Source organism: Oryza glaberrima, chromosome 6, assembly GCF_000147395.1.
Source record: "Oryza glaberrima chromosome 6, OglaRS2, whole genome shotgun sequence".
Classification (NCBI taxonomy): Eukaryota; Viridiplantae; Streptophyta; class Magnoliopsida; order Poales; family Poaceae; genus Oryza; species Oryza glaberrima.
The window spans coordinates 16,325,047-16,343,123 of record NC_068331.1 but is presented as its reverse complement, the minus strand read 5'-3'; the positions used below and the strand labels follow the sequence as shown (position 1 = coordinate 16,343,123).

General features: G+C 41.3%; 1 protein-coding gene, 1 long non-coding RNA gene and 1 pseudogene across 3 annotated transcripts; 1 reads left to right on the top strand and 2 right to left on the bottom strand.

Moving 5' to 3' along the window:
• The first annotated feature begins 1,178 nt into the window (after positions 1–1,178).
• LOC127777571 (uncharacterized) lies at positions 1,179–3,395 on the top strand (annotated as a pseudogene).
• A 6,644-nt stretch (positions 3,396–10,039) lies between these two features.
• On the bottom strand, positions 10,040–12,629 carry LOC127777591 (uncharacterized). 2 transcript variants are annotated; one of them, XR_008018350.1, is made up of 4 exons: positions 12,439–12,629; positions 12,107–12,351; positions 11,918–12,029; positions 10,040–10,096 (listed from the first exon to the last, which is right to left on the bottom strand). It is a non-coding gene; the product is annotated as an uncharacterized LOC127777591 (long non-coding RNA). The 2 variants fall into 2 exon arrangements; XR_008018349.1 differs by having other exon boundaries at positions 12,107–12,629.
• Positions 12,630–16,634: 4,005 nt separating this feature from the next.
• Positions 16,635–17,846, bottom strand: LOC127777602 (protein DMP4-like). The gene has a single exon (XM_052304204.1). It carries the CDS (start codon positions 17,646–17,648, stop codon positions 16,887–16,889), a length of 762 nt encoding a protein of 253 aa, XP_052160164.1. The 5' UTR covers positions 17,649–17,846; the 3' UTR covers positions 16,635–16,886.
• Positions 17,847–18,077: the final 231 nt, after the last annotated feature.

Genomic DNA, 18,077 nt, shown 5'->3' with positions numbered 1-18,077 from the left:
ACGCACGCCGACCATGGACAACCTCGCCTCATGCATGATGACGCTTTGTTGTCCCTCTGTTCCTTCCACTGTGGTCTCCCAGGGCAGGAGTATTGAGTAGGCAGGAAGATAAACGGTATGACAAGTAGGGTCAAGACTATTTTTTGACTTTTTATACTATTTATCTCTTCTATTTAGCCAGAAATAAAAAGTTTTATTTGTACAGTGTACAACAGTAAACAACCATATTTTTTAAGTTTTTTCTTCTTAAAATTTAACTATAACAGGGATGGTTGGAAAATTTAACTATAGATATATTCACAAACTAAAACAATGTCCTTGGGCAAAATTTTCCAACCATCCCTGTTAAATTTCTTAGTACGGTATAGCGAAGCCTGATGCTGATTGTAAATCAATCCTTTCTCAAATCTCAAGCCGGCAGGTTTGCCAATTGATGATTGGTCCACGTGTCATTATTCACTTGGCAGATAAATCAGCATCTAAGAGTAAAAATAAATACTGAGACGAGCAGCTGGCGTACTGTAAGGAAATGAAAAAGAACAGGGTTACCGCATGCAGTGTTCTGCTGCTGTGTTGCAGCTCCGCATGCAGACAACAGAAAAATCTGGATCAATCGAGCGGAAGGAGCCCACATGGCTCACCCTTGCATTGGCTAAATTACTCATCACATAGAGAGGGCATGTTCACTTTGATGCCATTTTCAACCTTACTAAATTTTGGTAAGGTTACTAAAAAAAGTGATTATATTTAGTTTGCTGCCAAATTTTGGTAACTATATAAGAAATCTTGCCAGTTCCCAAAATTTTGGCAACTATGCCAAAATGGTAAGGTTTTTTTTATCAAAGTGAACAGACCCAGAGTTTTGGTTTCAATGAGCGTAACAATTGTACCCTGTATTTGCAATAAAATTGTTGAAACAATAATGCATCTCATATATATTTACACACTTATCTATAATAATATAAAAAACACCAGTTCATCAAACACCTCTCTTACGGTTAGATCTATTTATCCAACGGCTTATATGGAAAGTTAAATCAACCTGTAATTAGCGATCCCACGTCGTGATAAGCAGCAGTTGTAGCGATCGGTCAAAGCGAAAAAATATTTTGTGTTGCCGGCAGCCCGTCGGCGCCGACGCCTCCTCCTCGACGTCCCCTCCATTGCTGGCGGCGGAGATGCAGAAGGTGGTGAGCCTGACGAGAGGGGGGGGGGGGGGGGGGGGTGTCGTCGTCGCGGGCGGCGTCGATGTGGTGGAGCACGGACAACGGGGTGCTCTTGCGGTCGAGGGCGTCGTCGAGGGGGGAGGAGGACGACGACGACAAGGAGGCGCTGCGGTGGACGGCGCTCGAGAAGTTGCCCACGTACGACCGGGTGCGCCGCGCCGTCCTGCCGGTGGTGGACGAGGGCGGCGGCGGCGGAGGGGGATGGGAGGCGGGGAAGAAGGTGATGGACGTGCTCAGCCTCGACCCGTAGGAGCGGCGGGCGCTGCTCGAGCGGCTCGTGCGCGTCGCCGAGGACGACAACGAGCGCTTCCTTCTCAAGCTCAAGGAGCGCATCGACCGGTGCGTACAGTACTTGCACATTTCGTCACGATGTCGCCGTGGCGGTGGTCGAGGTTGCGGGTTGCCTGCAGGGTGTTTGATGAATTGCGCGTGGTAATTTGATGTGCAGGGTGGGGATTGATATTCCGACGATCGAGGTGCGGTTCGAGCACCTGGAGGCGGAGGTCGCGTCGGCAACAGCGGCCTCCCCACCGTCCTCAACTCCATGACCAACAACCTCGAGGGAGCCGAGAATGCGCTGGGGATTCTACCCAACAAGAAGCAGACCATGCCCATCCTCCACGTCGTCAGTGGCAGCGTCAAGCACCGCAGGTGAAAGAAAGAAACATAAGCATCACATTTTCATAATCGCTCCTGCTTTACATAACGTTACGTGTGTGCTGCTCTCATGGTTTATTTGGGAAATTTTGAAGGATTGTAAGGTATTTGCTTGAACATATTTTTGTATGGGATGCCGGTTCCACCGGAAACGAAATGCTTTTTCCATTAGACATGTCCCTGCAAACTGTAAAGTTTATTTGTCTTTTGTTGGAGCCTAGATTAACCAAGAACATTTGGAATTCAATTTCTATGCTTCTCCTATAAAACACGCACCTTTGATTATGCAGGATGACTCTACTGTTAGGACCGCCCAGGTCTGGCAAGACCACCTTGCTACTTGCTTTGGCTGGAAGGCTCGGCAAAGACATCAAGGTTTCAAACAAATTTTCTTTACTTATTTTGCAATAACTGCGATATAACGATGCGTTTGGGCGTTTGGCAAACCAGTCCGTATTCCCACAGATGTGTGCACTTCATCTTTAATATAGTATATGGTTAGCCAAAATACAGAGAACATACTTTTGTATGTATATTTGTGTATTCCTTGAAAATATTCCTAGGAGCAATAGCGATTGTTGCGTGCTTTGCCAATCAATTAGGTACATGGACCTATGTTGAATGGGAGACGTAGATAATCTTGGCATCAAAACATAATGTTGAACTTACCTTTTCAGTTACCCATTATAGAATATTAAAATTGCTAATATATACTGTTAATAAGTGAACATCAAATATTCCAACATATTACTATTAAATCATTCGAGAGCACAGTGCTTAGGTTGCTTCCGAATTTTCTATATTAGTACACAGGTCCTCATTCTGAAGCATTTTTCAGGCAAAAACCAACTGTACAGGTTTCACAATTGAAGAGAGAATCTCATTTGAAACAAACCTTTTTTGTCAAAGGCTTTGTGGATACTTGCATAAAACAGCACCCAAATGATGCTGCTTTTCTTGAAGAAACAACAATTGTTGAACATTATGTGAGATTGTTTTGTTCTGTTCTGAACTGTAAACCGCATCTAATTGTGTCCCTGGCGCACTTTTGTTTTGTTCATGTATGTATTTATATGTGGTGTGGATGCCTATGCGCTGAATAGGATCCCCCGTGTTGGTGCAGATGTTTGAACTTTGTGGTGGTTCTTACAGACCTGAGTAGCTTGGATCCATTTGTGATGTAGTCTATGGCTTTGCATAACATTGTTTGCACTGACACTATGACACTATGCAACTACTTACTGCAGTTGCTTTGTATATATATCTCGACGAAGTATGAAACGCAATATATACCGACATGGATGTATATCATATTAACATTTACATTGTTAAGGTTTTTTACCACGGAAGTACATTCATTGATTATTTAACATGATTTCATCCTATGTGATTTTTTCTCGTTGCAACGCATGAGCACCTAACTAGTTCCTGTAAAAATACATAAGCATCTCCAAGAACTGAACAATATATTTTAAAATTGATTAAATAATCACACTCACCAACAACACATATTTCACCTACCACTAGAAAAAAAATAAATAAATCGCAAATACAAGCACACGTACCAAATTTATGATTTAAATCTAGGTGGTTAAGTTTTACCACAAGAAACACCATCTAACACATGTAGCCTATCGCTGGAAAATACTAAACTATAAATACAAACGCACTAAATAAGTCTTGACTTAAAACTGGTTGCTTGGGTTCCACAACGAGGAACATAAACAACTAAGTATTGTTATGAATGATGAACATTGGAACTCCTCACAAAACAAAAATGTGAACACTTTATTTTTTCTAAAAAAAAATATCAAGACCTAATTTTCATTAGTAGATAATTTAATTATAATTTTAGACAAATCAAGGAACCACGGAATAGCATGGGCGAAAAAATAGATAATTTAAGAATTTTCTGAACAATATGCTCTAGTATATTAAATAGTAACTCGAAATCTCATTCAACAATTTATTTCAATGTATGTTTTTTCATAAGTTTCCAGAAAATGAAATTGATTCCTATGGATTTTTGTGATTGCACTACACAATAATAGGTACGGGCCATAAAACGAGCGCGCCAATTGACCCGCTGAATTTCTAGTATTTCCTAAGCCTATCAGCAGGCTATCAGCCTGCAAATAACTTTTGCAATTATTTTTTTTCTCTTTTATCCATAGACAGATCCTGACGGAGGCCGCTATCTCTTGCACACAAAGATGCCAAGTCATGTAATGTACCACGTAGCGCTTAGCATTTTTTAAAAAGGAAAACAAAAGGTAGCCTAAGCCTAATGCTTAAGTGTGCTCAGTAGACGTAACCCTTTTATGATAAAATAAAAAAATAAATAACAGACTTAAAAGTTTTGCATTTTGATTTGAATTTTTTAATTTAAGTTGAAAGTTTTGAGTTTTGAGATGAACGTTTTGAAACTTTCAACTCAATTTTGACAACTTTTAACATAAACTTCAAAACTTTCAACACAATTAGAATCTTTTAATTCACTTTTGAGAATTTTCAACTCAAATTTCAAAACATTCAAGCCAATTTATGAATCTTTCAATTCAATTTTGAAAACTCAAATTTCCAAAACATTCAAATAAAATTTTAAAATTTCAGCCCTATTTTTGAAGCTTCCAGTTCAATTTTGAAAACTTTCTGGTTAAATTTTAAATTTTTAACTCAACTGTGAACTTTCAACTTAATTTTCAAATTTTAAGTTGAAAATTTAAAAAAATTGAATTGAAAGTTTTAAATTTGGAGTTGAAAGTTCTAAAATTTGGGTTGAAAATTTAAAATTTTGGATGATTTTTTTTTAATTTTGAGTTGGGAAGTTTTTAATTTTTTTACGATGGTGAAGGCGTACGACGCGTCATACGCGTGCCACGACTGTATGTGTGATATGGTGATACTCACGTCTGCTCCCATGTGGGCCGACAGTGTGCCCCTTACGTGGCAATGGGTCGACGTGGGACTACGTATCGGCGTATGCATGTGGCAAGGAATTCTGGAGCCTAGCACTGTTTGGTCCATCACCCACCTAAAGTGACGTAGCCTACCTCCAAGCATAGTGCAATAACAATACCTAAGACTAGAGATAGGCCCACATTGCTTGTCTTTTTACAATTCCCTCCATCCTAGAAAGCATGCACTTTCATTGTTCAAAAGTTATCATTTTAAATCTTGTTAACAACCCTTCGCTCCTATTCAAACAACAACCATATATGTTTCAACACTCCAGTATTTTGGTGGAACAAAGAAGGAAAAGGGGATACAAGTTGCTAGCAAACAGGTGGGACGAGAAGGAGGAAGAGAAGGAGAATGAGAAGGGTTGCCACCGGCATCCAAGTCGTCGCCGCCACCACCGCGAGCCTCAGCTCGCCAATTGATCAAATCTCCCTTTTTCGGTGCTACTCCTGCTGCTTATATAGTGCTCTCCCTTTGCTTGCTTGGGCATGGCTTTGAGAGTGGTGACAGCCCATTGGCAGCACAATTGGGTTCCTAACAATCTCCTCTTCTTAAAATTCGACTTGTTTGCAAGTCGATGGCAAGTAAAATTCTGAAAGTGCCAACCGCCTAGGTCCCATGGCACTTGTAGCTCTTGGCAGATCAAAATGCTCAAGTCATCCTTATCATTATTGCTCTTCCTTATAAAGAAAATTTTCCTCTGCAACTTAGTATCTTTGCTTCCTCCATAGTGCTCATATATTTCCACAAGCTTAACTAATTTGCCTCTAACTTTCAGCTTTCCAGACATAATTGCCTAATTGGTGTAGCAACAGGACATAGCAAACAATTGGTAACATTTGATTTGTAATTTTGCAGAACTGCTTGTCAATTTCCAAGAATGATTTGATGGTTGGAATGAAAACATTCTTCCATGCTGAAATTATATTCTTGATTGCACTTGGCTTGATCCCTTGCATTCTCCACTTCTTTTAGTATAATTTGAATTCCATCCTTGCAGCCCCAAGTATCTTGAAAAATGTTGATATCCAAGCTGTTCCCAACACTAACACGCCTTTGCTCAATAGTCTCAAAGTATTGTGCCATCATATAGGAGATGAATGGATGTTTAGCTGACTGCAACAAGTCATTTTTCCTATCATCACTTGGATCTTGAGTTATTAACACCAACAAGACAATCTCTAATTCATGCATCACCACATATGATTTGCTTGCCCGCCTTCAGCTCAAACAATTTAAATTGAAACAGAGAGCGATAACAATGACCAAGCTCCATGCAGGTTCTTTATGGTTCGCATCATAATCCATTCACTAATGTACTGCATATGACCCCAACAAATTAACATCTTCATCTTTGTCTCAGTGGAACACACCATCCCTAACCGAAGTTGTTGCCTTATCTTGTAAATTGAGAACCCCAGCAGTACATAAAATCCAAAGTGCCTAATAGGGGGAAACGTGCACTACAAGTACCTCATTGATGTGTGTGAGGGTGTCCCGATCTTTCAATGAGAGGGATAAGTCAATTGGGGGGAGCGACGTTGGCGATCCGACTACAACTATCCAGGGATGTTGCGCCTTAGCAATCGTTACACCAACTCCAGAGGCGGTCGTGAATCTCGACGGATGCACGATCAGCCCAACCACGAGGGTATTTGTTCCTGCAAGCAATCGAGAACCAGCAAGAACAAGATGAACAAGCAACTCAATTTGCAAATCAAAGATATTAGATTGAATCAACAGAAGTAACAAGTAGGGTTCAGTAACAAGCAATCCGGCGAAGTAGCGATGTTATACTTTGATCTAAACAAAACCCGAGTGTTCTTAGCGGCGGCCATAGGTATAAGAAGAGGGGACGAATGACCACAGGGTCGTGCAACAACCCTAGGACGCGCCCCTAATGGGCCCAACTTGATACACAGCCCATTGGGCTAAAAGAGGTGACGCAGCACCATGGACAGAAAACAATCGGGAGTAAAATACAATTGCGGCCGCTCCAGAATAGATATGGACATGTGGTTGGATCCATTTGAAAGTAGATTTGATAAGCTTTCCATAAAGTACTTGCATGCCCAATTCGAAGTTCGCATGAAGTCGTGGCGGCCGTCAGAAGTTGGCGTTGTCCTACAATCCGAATCCACCCCGCGCGAATCCTCTCCCCTTCGGATCCTCTCCATCGTTCCTGAGTAAAATAAGAGTGCACGCATCTCCGGGGTATAAAGAAGAGAAACATGAACTCAAGAAAGAACTCACCTAATAGTTGAGTTGACGTGCACGTGTGCGGATAATAGGACCATGAAGTTGTACTTGTGGGGTGTGGATGTATCGATGGTATTGATATCCTCATCACTCATGGGCCAATATCCAATATTAGCATTTTGCATTCAAACACAAAGAATCTTTTCCTGGTAGCAAGCTCATGCATTCTAGAAATTCCAAAGATGGTGCAGGTCACGTAACTAACCAAATCCTGTTGTTCCTTCCAAACAAATAGAGTAATAGCCACTCTAATTTCCCAGGACTTGCATTGCTCAAGTCGAATCGGTGGTGGCCATGGTGACATCAAACCTACACTTGTCCAAAAGGAATCGAGTACATACCATGGAATGTGCCATACCTCCCCTCCTCTAACCACACAACCTAACCAGGGAGGTGGCCAAGGGTTTCTCTTGGGATGCCCCACCAGCAACTTGTTGTTACCTTTGAGGCATTTCATCAAACACTCACTGGGCATCAACTTGATAAGGTCCATTTCAGCAATCAACCATAGCGAGGAGACTTCGGATGATGCATCAGGTACTAGAACACCCTTAGGAACACCCATCATGGTCTGGCACATAACCCTGGCGTGGTCTGCACCACCCTTTGACATCAAGGCCAACCGTCAAACAGTTGGTGAGTATCGCCTTGGTACTATTAGGGATGTTGATGTTGGTGCTGCCAGTGGTGCCATCAATAGATAACAACTCCATTGATGACACGGTAGAGGTGACACAAGTAACCACGATAGCCACAGTGTGATCGAACTTGGCATCGTAGCTGGAACATATCGTCGAAGAGTTGGTGGGCGTGACCTTGGGGAGGTCCATGGTGACAAATGTAGGTAGCTTGGTGCTTGTCCTCTCTGTCTTCTAGCTTTCAGGCAGCTGTTGGAGCAAGTACCTCATCAATGTGACTTGAATTTGCCACCACCCAAGTGATGTTGTTGAAGCATTCCTGTCATAGGCTCTCCAGACCTCCCATTATATTTGAGAGATGAAGTGAATGATTCAAGTCATCAAACAAACATAATGAAACATCCGACGCTTCGAGAGAAGAATATCGGAGACATTGCTGGGCCTTTAGCCTGCCAGTCAACTTCAGCCTGATATGCCTGTCAAACCACTCGAAGGCGGCGACCAGATGTGTTACACATTCAGGAGACTTGACAAAAATGGCTAAAGATATACAACATCTCAAATATTCTTAACTCATACTCATGTGAATCTAGTTCCCAGGATGTGCACTAGATTCACACTTTCATCCTAAGCATGAAAATACATAGCAAAATATACTTAAGACGGAAATGATCTAAATCACAACTACTTCATAGTTACATAGGCCGACCGGCCAAATAAATATAAGAGAACAGCGGAAGCTTGACTATCCAATCCTCAAGCACACCGACTAGGGGTTTACACCATCAAGTTCAAGTCCTGGAAGAAGCAGTCGATTACCCGCATCACTCAAAGACTAAATCTAAAACCTGCAAGCAAAAGGTAAATTCAACAGCAAAAGTCAGTATGTACTGGCAAGCACCAAGACAAGCCTAACACCCTACTTGCAAGGCATATAATCAAGAAAGGCATAATATGGTTCTTTTTAGCATAAAGCAAGTTTTATTTGCATAAAACACATTCAAATCAGATTTGATTTCAAATAAATTTCAGCAAGCTAGTACTTAGCATATGGGCATCAAAGTAGGCATTTATCATGTATAAATATTCACCTCATTGCCATCCATGGCAGCAAGGAGATCATTCTCAAATCTCAACATAATTTGAAGGTAAATTCAGCATTTAGAAGAATAAACACAAGTCTATACTCAACACATATCCACATGCCGATCATAAACGCGAGCACGGTTAATCGATTAGTTTTTAGACTCTACAGAGTTTGTACAGCTTTACCCACATGATGTGAATCGCTCTAGTTCATCCGGTACCCGTCAGTACCACTATACTCTACACATTGAGTACGGTCTAGAGGTCACAACGAGACTTTTACATTAAGTATTGTCTAACCTTGCATGAGCACGATACGTGTTCCTCCATCCTAGACCATACTTGATATATGATCTAGAACCGTTAAGTGGCGAGCCCATGCTTTAAACTTAACGCCGTGGTGACGGATACAACGAGAACCCACCACGTGGCACAATATCGTTGTATTGGATAGACTTAGACGCCCATGCCATGAGGCGGAACAGTACACTCGTCCCCTCACGGAAATCACACATGTATGGAATTTATCATCCTACGATCACACGCTTAGGAACAGTACACTCGTCCTAAGATTCAACACACACATGGGTAGTTCCTTTAGGTAGCCCACAGTACACTCATGGCCTCTACCTATACTACAACGGCCTCCCGAACACAAGGTCAGACAAGTGCTTAACTTAATAGGCCAAGGTTCCCCATAAAAACACATGTGGATGTACGGTAAACATAATGAACAGACATTGAGTGAAATCCTTAGATCGGTTTGGGCACACTCTCCCCCTATCGGTACACAACTAATTACCATATGTGCACCACTTGAGGCCCAAACCTAAAATCCATGTTTTCCATCATTTTATTTGTCAAATACTTCATTTATTCATCCCTTTCCAGAATCTAAATAAAATCATTTTTCATGTTAATATGAGCCCAAGTGATAAGTAAAACCATTCTAAGCATGGCTAAGCAGTATAGTCAACTAGTGACAATATAACTCATATTCCAAGTAGTATTAGGATATGATTCCTAAGGTTAGGAATGAGGATATGGATATATGTGGGGTTAAGGAGATAATGAAAATAATAGGAGTTTGTCTAACAAGTTTAACAAAATTTTAATTTATTAGTATACAATCGACATGCAAGATTTGCAAACATTTTTAATAACCTCCAAAACATAGGTTCAAAGTGATCAAAGAGAGGGAGGTGGGACTTGCCTTGCAACTGGAAAATGTTAGCACCTAAATCACTTCTTCACCGGTTAAGCAATCATCTATACAAAGTACACGTTATGCAATTAAATACTGAAATATGCGAAAAATCCAAAATGCTCTAAAATGCATGATTTGTGCACAGTGGACTGGTATTGGTCTAAAAATAATTTAGGTGAAATAATTTTTATTTTATCACTTTTTATTTGGGAGTTATGAATTTTAGAAGTTTGCTCGATATAGGGTAGTATTTACCTAGGTAGTGTTATAAAATATTTTTACAAAGTGATTCTTATTAACTTTGACTCCACAGAGATGTAGGGATGTGTTTTCTAAGACTAACACATTTGGTTTCACAATTTTTTTGGAGTTACAATGATTTTCTTATGAATTTTACAAGTTATAACGTGTTGTAGGCATATAGTGTCTTGAGAGTTTTATGTCCTTCTTGATTGAGTTGAGTAAAAGGAATAATTTGGTTAACTAATCCATTTTTAGTTCATAAGCTTATGGTCTTATTATCATGGTTCATATTTTTATAGACTAGGGGAGCTCTAGTCTATGCTAGCAGTATATTATATCAACCTAGAAATTACTATATGAGCTATGTTCTTCTAAGTTTTGGTGGATGGGGATGGAACTATGGCTCCACTGGTCCTAATAAATTTTATTTGGATTTATTTGGAGCATATGTATTGTATAACCACTATTATGTGTTTAGTACCTATACTACCAAATTAAGGTTTAGAGCTATGATCTGAATTAAGGTTTAGAGCTATGATCTGAACAGAGGGTGCCATATTTCACTCTAATAGGATGAAGTATATTACTTTCTAGTTTTATAGAATCTTGGTTCACTCCATTTGGACTAAATATGAATTTTCTACAAATTTTACAAATTGAAGGCTGCTTAATGTTGGTTATTCCTTACTTAAATATTTAGAGGCTTTTATTATACGGTAAGTATAAAATTTTATTTTATAACTTAGAAGTATATGTTTTGGTGATTCTACAGAATTTGGGCTTACTCAAAAAGGATCTAAGATGAATTTTATACAAACCTCCAAAGTTCAGCTTATCTAAAACTAGTCGTTTTAAAGGTAATAGTTTTAGAGGCATTTGATGTAAAGTGTGTATACGTTTTATTTCACTTTGTTTTTAGAGAACATGTTGGTGGATCTGTAGAAACTAAGTTTGCTCTAAAATGAGTTGAAATGAATTCTGTATGCATTTTATGAGTTTGTATATGCTTTATGTATGATTTATCTTAGATGAATTATAGAGGCTAAATTTGTACTGTGAGTGCAAGTTTTTATTTCATAACTTTAAATTTTATAATTTGGTGATCACAGAAATTTGAATCATCTCAAAATAAGCTATATTTGATTTTATATGGATTTTACAAGTTCTAGGTATCTCTCTTGTATATTCTCAGATTTTATCTCCAGGGGGTCCACTGTCAGTCTCTTACCGTCTTGCAAAGAAGTCCCTATACTTTATGTGAACTTCACTTAGGTCCATGGGTCTACATGTCATTGGTTTGTATGTTTTCATATTTAACCCTATGATTGTTCAAATTTTCAAAACAAAGTCCCTGCCTTCCTCTCCAGTCGGGCAGAGACAGGGCAGGCCATGGCCGAGCTCGATCTCAAGCTTGCCAGCGGCAAACGGTGGCTCGTTTGTGGGTGCGACCTAAAGACAAAATGAAGGTCATGTTATTGCGATTCCATTCCTCTACTTTCCTCGGTTAGTGGACATCGGAGTAACGCCGGCGGCGAGTCCGAGCGGAAAACGTTTTCGGGTGGTGGTGCATGTCGTGCTATAGACTTGATCTACCCAAAGAGATGCATGCATGTATGTTTTATAGGCTGCAGGATTCTCACCGAGATGCTAGACAAGGTTGGCGAAGCTTGGTCGTCCGTAATAGCTCGCGAACAGGTCCGGCGGCGGCAAACTCCTTCGGGTTGACGGCGACAGCTCAAACTACTCCAAGATCTAGCGTGCATGTGTGTCCATGAGGTTATTGAGGTCCCAGGGATAGTGTATACGCGAATAATCGGACAATGGCTCACCGGAGAAGATGGATTCGGCAAATGGCGACGGTGACCGGTGTTGAGGAGGACGACGGCCGATCTCCTTCCTCGATGCGCCATTCTTCAAGATTTTTGAGGGGAAATGGAGAGGACGACGACGCGAAGCTGGTGGCGTGGTGGCTCGCTCCGGCTTGGTCTAAATCGACGGCAACGGCGACGATGTCGCTGCGGCGGCGCCCGGTGCACGCACTGGAACACCCGTGGGCACGGCGGCGTTTCCGTCGCTACAATGGATGAAATGAGATGGTGTCAAAGGGTAAAGTGGTAGGCATGAAGTGAGGAATACGGAACGAGAAAGAGTTGGTGATGACAATGTCTCGACGACGGGTTGCGGCGTCCTTTTTCTTGGCGGCCGGCAACGAAGAGATGGAAGAGGAGAGCTGGAGCTCTCCCTCTCGGTTTCTTCGGCTTAGAGGTGGAAAATGATGTGTGGAAACGCAGCTGGGAGGAGGTGAAGCCTCGGCTCGGTGCTGCCACGTCGACGCCGTCCAGAGTGCGCTCGGCTTCGGCTTCTCTTTCTCCCTCTCGTTCTCTCTGGTCGGTTGGGGGTGTTGCATAGGGTTGGAGCTAGTCAAGACACTGTCAAGTGGGCCCAGAACGAAGTACACTAGGCTGGAGTGTGGGGGATGGGTAGAAAACTGTGTGAAAGAGATTTTTGGACGAATTTTCAGATTATTTTCTCTTCCCTAACTTGTTAATTCATAGATTAATTTGTGTTGCATATGAGTTCATGTGGATTTTATTGGAGGTAGATGAATGTACTTAGTTTCCATTTTCTTTGATTGTACTCAAAAACTATGGATAGATTACTCACAGAAATTAGGAGAAGATGGGCTCTTTAGAAACTAGTTTGAATTTCTAGAAGACCTAAACAGTGAGGATAAATTCTGGAAAAATTATATTTATTCATGATAAATTACCTAGTATTTGAATAAATTATTTCACTCATACAATTTTATACAGTCTAATGCATATTTTGGTGAGGGTAGGTTTTAGCCGATTAGAAATTATAATTAGTGTACTATTTGACTGGTTTGACTGATTTATTCGAGGTATCAAAATTTAGTTATTAAATTGCACCAAAAATACAGTGAGTTGTATGTGTTGAGTAGAGCCTACTTGAATTTTTCCCATGATTTTATCTTGCAGAAGTTATTTTAGATAATTAGCAAGACTAATCTCTTAAATGTGTTTCCCTTTCCTAAATGCATGTAAATGTTTATAAAAGTTATATTCGGACTCTTCTTAACCTGAGGTGATGTTGATATGTTAGAATTACAGTTTACCTTACACATGTCATAAGCTTCTTATCTATTTATGTATAAGTTTACTTTAGTATTAAATTAAGAGAATGCTTATAGAGACGATTAAGATAGAATTTACCCTATATGAGTTAATTTATTTGTTCACTTTCATGTTCATGACTTGTCTTCAGATGAGTGGCAAAATTAGTTTTGTGAGGCTTGACATTGGCCTTGTTGATATATTTTAAGGTGTATTATGGTTCCTATGTATTTTTTTTCCATTAGTTAGCACTAGGCTCTAATGGTTTAGTTGTTTGTCTAGATTTTAGTTATTATTCATGAGACCTATTATGAAATGCAAATCGAAAATCCAAATGCACATGAAGGACTCAAGTCAAAACACGTCTTATGCAAGTATGCATGCTTACACTTGTGTTTGCATTTTTTTCCTAGGTTATAAATGAAAAAGTTTTAATTTGCCCTCAAATTTTATTTAGTTGCATGAGTTAGATCAACTTCCCCTAGGTTTAAAATGGAAATTTTTGGTTCAAAAAATTGAAGAACTTTCCTTTCAACTAGTTTTGATTGAAATTCCTTAATCCTAGAATTCGGGTATGTTACAATTACGTCAAACACTTGGGGGGCACTGGAGGAGACGAGGTCGGTGGTGTTGAAAATGATGCAGAATTGAAGTCAGCGGTGGTCGCCTTGATGGAGGCACTCATCTCCTTGAAGAACTTGTTCCTATTAGCTTATATCTCGTCCAACTTCTCCAAAATTCAATCAATCTTCTCTTCACACGTACGCTTGGCCTCCATTTGTTCAAACTTCTTCAATATCAGATCTAGAGCTTTGTCTAGCTATTTCCCTCTTTGTTCATGATGGAATTGATGGGGACGAGTTCAGATATCCTCTAATCTTCCTTGGACATGTCAGGCTGACTAGGCATTCCATCGAATAGGTTGTGGGCGTAAGTGTCATGAGCACCACCCTTGCCCAAATCCAACAACCACTTGCATGGGGTGTTGCTGCAATACTCCCCCATCGACTCCATGCTAGAAATCCCACGAACCAACAGCTCTGATACCAAATTGTTAACAACCCTTCGCTCCGATTCAAACAGCAACCATATATGTTTCAACACTTCAGTAGTTTTGGTGAAACAAAGAAGGAGAAGGGGATATAGATTGCTAACAAACAGGTGGGACGAGGAGGAAGAGAAGAAGATCGACGAGGGTTGCCACCGACCACCCAAGTCGTCGCCGCCGTCGTCATGAGCCTCAGCTCGCCAATTGATCAAACCTCCCTTTTCTGGTGCTGCTCCTGCTGTTTATATAGTGCTCTCCCTTTGCTTGCTTGGGCCTGGCTTTGAGAGTGGATGACAGCCCATAGGCAGCCCAATTGGGTTCCTAACAAATCTTCACCAAGAAATTGGGGACCTTCTAGGAGTTTTCAGTAGGACTTGTTCTAGCATTCATTAATCAATTAAATGTAAGAAATTCACTAATTAATTAATCACGATTTTTGTTTACATCAACAATTGCATAACTAACTTAAATGAACATTACATATCCGAATAAGCAACTTGTACTATATATAAAATATCCACAATTCCACACCACGTTGACCATCTCAATCAGGACAGAGTATATACGTCAATTGTACAAGTTTACAAGACAACTAGGAGATACAAAGCACGCAAGACAGGAGGCAGCTACTGGAAAGGAAAACATCCACGTGGGTCGGATACCATATTGTTAACAACCCTTCGCTTCGATTCAAACAACAACCATATATGTTTCAACACTCCAGTATTTTGGTGAAACAAAAAGGAAAAAGGGGAGACAAGTCGCTAGCAAATAGGTGGGACGAGAATAGGGGTGGACAAAAAAGCTCGAAACTCGTGGCTCGGATTGGCTCGTAGCAAGCTCAGCTCGGATCCATTCAAAATCGTAGTCTTAATGAGTCGAGTCGAGCTAGCCTTTTAGCTCGTGAGCTTAACGAGGTAGCTCGCGAGCTGCTCGTTTAGCTCGTTAGTATAAAATATCACCATATCTTAATGAACTTAGTGTTTCTTTACTAGTGCTTAGTCTTTTAGTTACATCAAATCTATTCATATTTAGTGAGTATTATATTAGTTAGTGTTTATTATTACGTTAATACATAATAAAATGTTAAATTTGAAATTATTAATATGATATTAATGAGATATAGCTCATTAACAAGCCTAACGAGCTTACGAGCCAGCTCGTGAACCGAGCCGAGCTAGCCTTTTAGCTCGCTAACATTAACGAGCCCGGCTCGTTAACACAACTAGCTCAACTGAGCCAAGCCTTAACAAACCGAGTTGACTCGTTAACACAACGAGCTCAAATGAGCCAAGCCACCCCTAGACGAGAAGGAGAAAGAGAAGAAGATCGACAAGGGTTGCTACCGGTCACCTAGGTCGCCGCCACCGCCTCCGTGAGCCTCAGCACGCCAATTGATCAAACATCCCTTTTCTGGTGCTGCTCCTGCTGCTTAATAGTGCTCTCCCTTTGCTTGCTTGGGCCTGGCTTTGAGAGTAGCTGACAGCCCACAGGCCGTTCAATTGGGTTCCTAACAAATCTTCACTAGGAAAGTGGGGGCCACCTAGGAGTTTACAGTAGGACCTGTTCTAGCATTCATTAATCAATTACATGTAATAAATGGGACCACCTATATATTTGTTGATAAATTTTCTCCTAAAAATTTAACAGATGTAATTATATTATAATTGTAATGTAATTACACTGTAACTTGCATGTAACTACAGTGTAACTTGTATGTAAGTTTCACGTAATTTTGAATCGTTAAATCTATTACTCCCTCCGTTTCATAATGTAAGTCATTCTAGCATTTCCCACATTCATATTGATGTTAATGAATCTAGATAGATATATATGTTTAGATTCATTAACATCAATATGTATGTGGGAAATGCTAGAATGACTTACATTGTGAAATAGTGGAAATACAAGATTTGTTATGGTGAGGAAGAAAAAAATCACAGCACATACATATGTGAAAGAATTTATTCCCACAACCTCCATTTGACCCAAATAATATGTTACCGAGAGATTTTTGAAAGTTATATACAAGTTACATTATAGTTACAGTGTAATGACATGCAAGTTATAGTGTAATTATATTACGATTGTACTGTAATTATATCTGTCAAATTTTTGGGAGAAAATTTGTCGACAAATATATAGCAAAATTGGTAAGAAATTCACTAATTAATTAATCATGATTTTTGTTTACATCAACAATTGCATAATTAACTTAAAAATATAAAATGAACGTTACATATCCGAATAAGCAACTTGTACTATCTATAAAATATCCACAATTCCACACCACGTTGACCATCTCAATCAATCAGGACAGAGTTTATACGTCAATTGTACAACTTTACAAGACAACTAGGAGATGCAAAGCACGCAAGACAGGAGGCAGCTGCTAGAAAGGAAAAACATCCACGTGGGTCGGACTTATTAAGCCACGTGTACCGGGAAACCGATCCCGTGCCGCGTCGACGGGAACGTCGCGAACAGCATGGTTCCGACGAGCCCTCCGGCGAGCGGCACGTCGGTGAGCACCTGCCTCGTGTCGTAGGACATCACCGGGTAGAAGCAGGCGCCGACGTTGTGATCGAACATGGCGACGGACAGGAAGACGATCAGGGACAGCACGGCGTGGAAGAAGTCGATGAACCTGAGGCGGTAGGTCGCGGCCACGTCCGGCGGCGGCGGCGCGGTGCCGTCGATGACCCACAGGCCGGCGCGCGTGGCCACCACGTACCGCACCGTCCCTTTCCCGTCGTGGAAGCTGTCCGTGAAGCAGAGGAAGAAGCACGCCGCGGCGCAGAGCCCCACCAGCCACGCCGTCATGACGCGGTTGACGTCCTGGCACTTGCCGCCGTTGGTGAACACCGGGGACAGCACCTCGAAGACGAGCACCGCGCCCGTGGGCAGGTGCTTGGCGAGCTCCGCCGTGCTCCGGAACGCCCGCGTGATGGTCCGCTCCAGCCGCGTTGTCTCGTCGTCAGAGCCGCCATCGCCGTCGCCGCCCGCCAGCAGCAGCAGAGGCTCCGTCTCTGGCTGCACGTTGTGGCGGTTGGTTATGCCAACTGAAACGGGTACAGCCGAGCTAGAAGCTGGCGGCGCGGTGGCAGCTGCTGCCGATGAAACGCTGGCCGCCGGAGATGACGTCGCCGGCTTCTGGGACTCGAGATCAATTTGCTTGTTTGATGCCATGGCAGATCAATTCGATCTTGATTGATGGAAGAATATGTGCCTAATTAAATGGTAAGGGTGGATTTATGGAAGGCTCACTTTATGGAGTGCACGTACGAATTGTTTAAAGCACAAGTAAGATGAAGCCGGCAAGAAAGCTTAATTGTTTAAGACTTATCACTGGCACAAGATAGGTCATCAGTAAGCCTCATGTGGTTAAGCCTCATGGCCTCATCTGTGTCGGGATAGCGTACCGGCACGAATACCAAAAGTCACTGTTACGAAAAATCATATGTATCGAGTCCCTTGCCATCACGGATGACAGTCACGGATGATATATCATGAAGATCATCATAGGCTTATCGTCAGATAGTTGTTTGTGACAGGAAGCGATCAAAAGATTTACAGATTATATATGGAGATGAGATTTTGAATCTTCTTGATATGTGC